Source organism: Lipotes vexillifer, unplaced genomic scaffold (assembly GCF_000442215.2).
Source record: "Lipotes vexillifer unplaced genomic scaffold, Lipotes_vexillifer_v1.1 scaffold69, whole genome shotgun sequence".
In the NCBI taxonomy this organism is placed as follows: domain Eukaryota; kingdom Metazoa; phylum Chordata; class Mammalia; order Artiodactyla; family Lipotidae; genus Lipotes; species Lipotes vexillifer.
In genome coordinates, this window is record NW_006790942.1 from 2,544,167 (window position 1) to 2,547,499 (window position 3,333).

At 52.2% G+C, this 3,333-nt stretch overlaps 1 protein-coding gene across 1 annotated transcript in view; it reads right to left on the reverse strand.

Annotated features, from left to right (window-relative positions):
* Positions 1–3,333, reverse strand: part of ST18 (ST18 C2H2C-type zinc finger transcription factor) — a 66,430-nt gene that overhangs the window by 50,022 nt on the left and 13,075 nt on the right. The window contains exons 3-4 of the mRNA XM_007464060.1: positions 1,969–2,103; positions 313–403 (exon numbers count right to left, since the gene is read on the reverse strand). Coding sequence (XP_007464122.1) covers positions 313–403; positions 1,969–2,103 — 226 coding nt within the window. The remainder of the gene's footprint in view (positions 1–312; positions 404–1,968; positions 2,104–3,333) is intronic.

The following is a 3,333-nucleotide window of genomic DNA, read 5'->3' on the forward strand; positions in this document are numbered from 1 at the left end:
AAGGTCAAACAGCTCTGGGGCGGGGGAGGTTCAGAGCAGAGACCAGGCTCTCTGTGTATCGCTATATAAGTATTTACCCCCGGTCTTCAAATACGACATTTTTTTTTGTTGGCATACTTGGCTGCTCAATGGAAATTTATAGGGGAGTAAATAATGAGGTATTTTTTAATTTTTTACTCTGCACGCATTGAGAATATTTGTCACCTATGTCAAGTGCTAACATATTTGATGCTGATCCAGCAATTTTGGTAACACACGGCAAGTTCCTTGTTTTCTTGGTGGAAAGTTTCTCTCGAGTCTCATCCCAATTACCTCCTGTGCGTGTTGCGGTTGCTGTTCACATGCCCTCGTCCTGTGCATCCTGGGGTGGGGCACTTGAGCACATTTTCATGCATGGCAAGAACTAAGCACAAAATAGCACATAAAAGAAAAGAGCAATTTGTCATCAGTACATCTCACACACCGACAAACTGTCTCAACTTTGCATTCAAAGGAATTCAGTGACATCATCCACCACGCTCCCTCCCTATAGACCTTCGGGTTGAAGTAAATGAGTGCTTGAGAACTTCACACATTCAATTCAGCAAAGCCTGTTTAAATCAGTTTCTCTAAACTTCACGTATGGTTAAGACTAGACTTAAATGAGCCGTTCTCTGCTGATATTTAACTGAAACTGAGACGCTCATAATCTTCCTTTCATATTGATGTGCTTTTCCTTGGGGGAGTGGATGGAGGGCATTATTTGCCAAACAGCTCTCTCTGTCTTTCCCCCACTGTGTGAACATAGTCTCCTTTATTTCCTAAGAGCTGTTATTTTGGCTCCTTGTGTGTCGCCGCCCAATCCCCACTCCACTGCCACGGGCGGCTGGTGAAAGCGCATGGCTGAGTGGACACTCAGGTGGCCCGTGTGAGCAGGGCCGGGGGGAACTGAGTAGATTCAGTGCTTCGCAGGACCGTGCCTTTGAGAAGGGTGACACTGAGACACTCCCGTCCCTGTGGGCTGTGTGGCCCAAGAGGAGTTGCAATAAGCAGGCTCAAAAGTGGAGGATGGAACGTGTAGGTATTTCAAAACTTAGGAGCAGCCCTGGCATCTCCTTTCCCTCCAGTTTCTGCGCTCACGGTGGGGCTGTGAGTGGAGAGACCAACGAGGTCTGCTCTCACTCGGGGCCCTCAGCAGCTGCAGGACATCCTGGGTGACATCTCAGACACCAGGTGTCCCTGCCTGCAGACGGGAGGTGGGGGACAGTGGTGATGCACGTCCTGAGTTTAGGGGATGCACTGAGGATGCAGGTAAGAGAGGACCGTGGTGACACAGTGCATTAACCAGGCCCCTTACTTTCTGCGTATTCTGATGCTTTGACATCAGACCTGACATCAGGGTCAGGTCTTGCTGACCCTGGAGAGATGGCGCCTCCCAGGGCTCCCTAATTCTTCGAGAGAATAAACACTTTTCAAATGCAAACCAACCAATTGGAGCCCACACCCGCACTTCTCCTCTGACTCTCACACTTCAGGACACTCTCCACCTGCCCTAACCCCCAGGGCCAGGTCCCAGACAACCACAGAGAGCGCCAGAGGCCCAGAGCGCACTGGAAATTCCAGCTGGCCAATCTGAGGCCAGTTCACTCTGCTCCCTCCCACGAAAGCTCAAAAAGGCTCTTGCTTACAACAACTCACCCCTCCCCGCCGCGGGTCCTGGTGCTTCCCCCGGGGGCCCTGCCTGGCCTGAGGTGCCCCCTCCTCTTGGGAACTCTGAGTAGCAAATTAGGTTTTCAATGTCAGTATCTCCTAATCTACTGGCCTCACTGTACCCCAAGTTTTCTATTAATACGCTCTGTTTCAAACACCCAGCTAGGTGGAAATTGTCTTGACACAGAGGGAGAAAACTTGGTATTTCCGTTTCTGACGCCAAACTGGGGGAGGAAGTGGGTAACTTGGTGGACTTCTTTCAGGGCCGGCGGTACTCACTCTCCAGGGGAACCCGCACTTTGTGAGGGCACCCCGAAAGGCTGCGGTGGTGAGGGTACAGCCCTGTCACGTGCCCTGTGCCGTCGCACCCGGGGATGGGGCACTTGGTCTCCCTCTTTTCAGGCCTCGGTGAATCTATAGAGGAATTAAATCGAGAGAGACATCGGGTTATATTCCTCTTTCCTCCCCTTCAGCAAAGCGGCCTTTGCACACGACCTTCTCACTCTGTTCACCCTTCTCATGATAAACCTTCTCACATAGCCTTGGATAAGACCCTCAGCTAAGACCTGCAGAAGCAGAAAGAATGTTTTCAATTTTCTTGGTTCCTTAAGCAGAGGCTGACACAGGGCAAGGGAGTGTTCAAACACAGTGACGGTTTTCAGTTGTCATGTCACAGACCATAGTTAGAGCCTCATTATGAAATGTCAACCCTACACCAGAGGATGAATAGGCTCTGGAAAAGGAAAATAAAAAGAGAAGGAAAAAGGAAAGCATTTATTTAAACCCAAACTATCTCCTATTGAAGGAATCTGTAAAAAGCCAGATTCAAAAATCACACGATGAAAAAGCCGCCGTATCTGAGGAGGGCCCGTCTGGGCAGTCCAGTGGGTCCTGGCAGCAGGTCCAGTGGCCCCGGAGTTCTGGGTTTGAGCAGCTGTTCCTAGACACGTGGGGAGGCTGCTCCAATAAGAGTGACATCTCGCGCCACGCCCGGCCAGTGGGCAGTGCTGTGAGGCCCCAAGATGCCCAGAGCCCCACGGTTTGAAGCTCTGGATCAACGCGCAGTAGCTGCAGAGAAGCTCTTGGTTTCACTCCTAGTGCGGAAGTGGAAGACAGAGGCAGCAGGAAGAGGCTTGGCAGCACACAGGGTGGGGACCGCCTTCAGGGGTCTGCCGGGCACTGCCAGGAACACGGGCTGCGGGCGGAGGACCAGGTGCCGCGGCAGGGGAAAGGGACACCCTGCAACCCATGCTGCCGGGCTGCCTAGGGGGGGCGGCTGAGCACAGCTCGGGGTCTTAGTTTTCTGGCGCACACACTGCTGGCTTAGATAGAGGGTTATATAAATACGTAAAATAAATGAGGACTAACGTGAATATTCTCATATTCGCGACTGAGAGGGTAGATAAGCTTAAAACAGAAATGCATTCTTAGAGCCGAAACTGCCCCCCTAACTCGCGCGTGGAGTGACAACGTCAGGCATCGGGGCCAGCCTGCCCTTCACATTCAGGGCATCTAGAGGAACCGGGACCAGAGCGGGCAAGGCGGCCTCAGAGAGAGGACCAGAGTGGGATGGAGGCCGGCAGGCTGCAGGCTTCTCCCGACGCAAAGTATCAGGAATCACGAACACACCACGCGGAGAGCGAA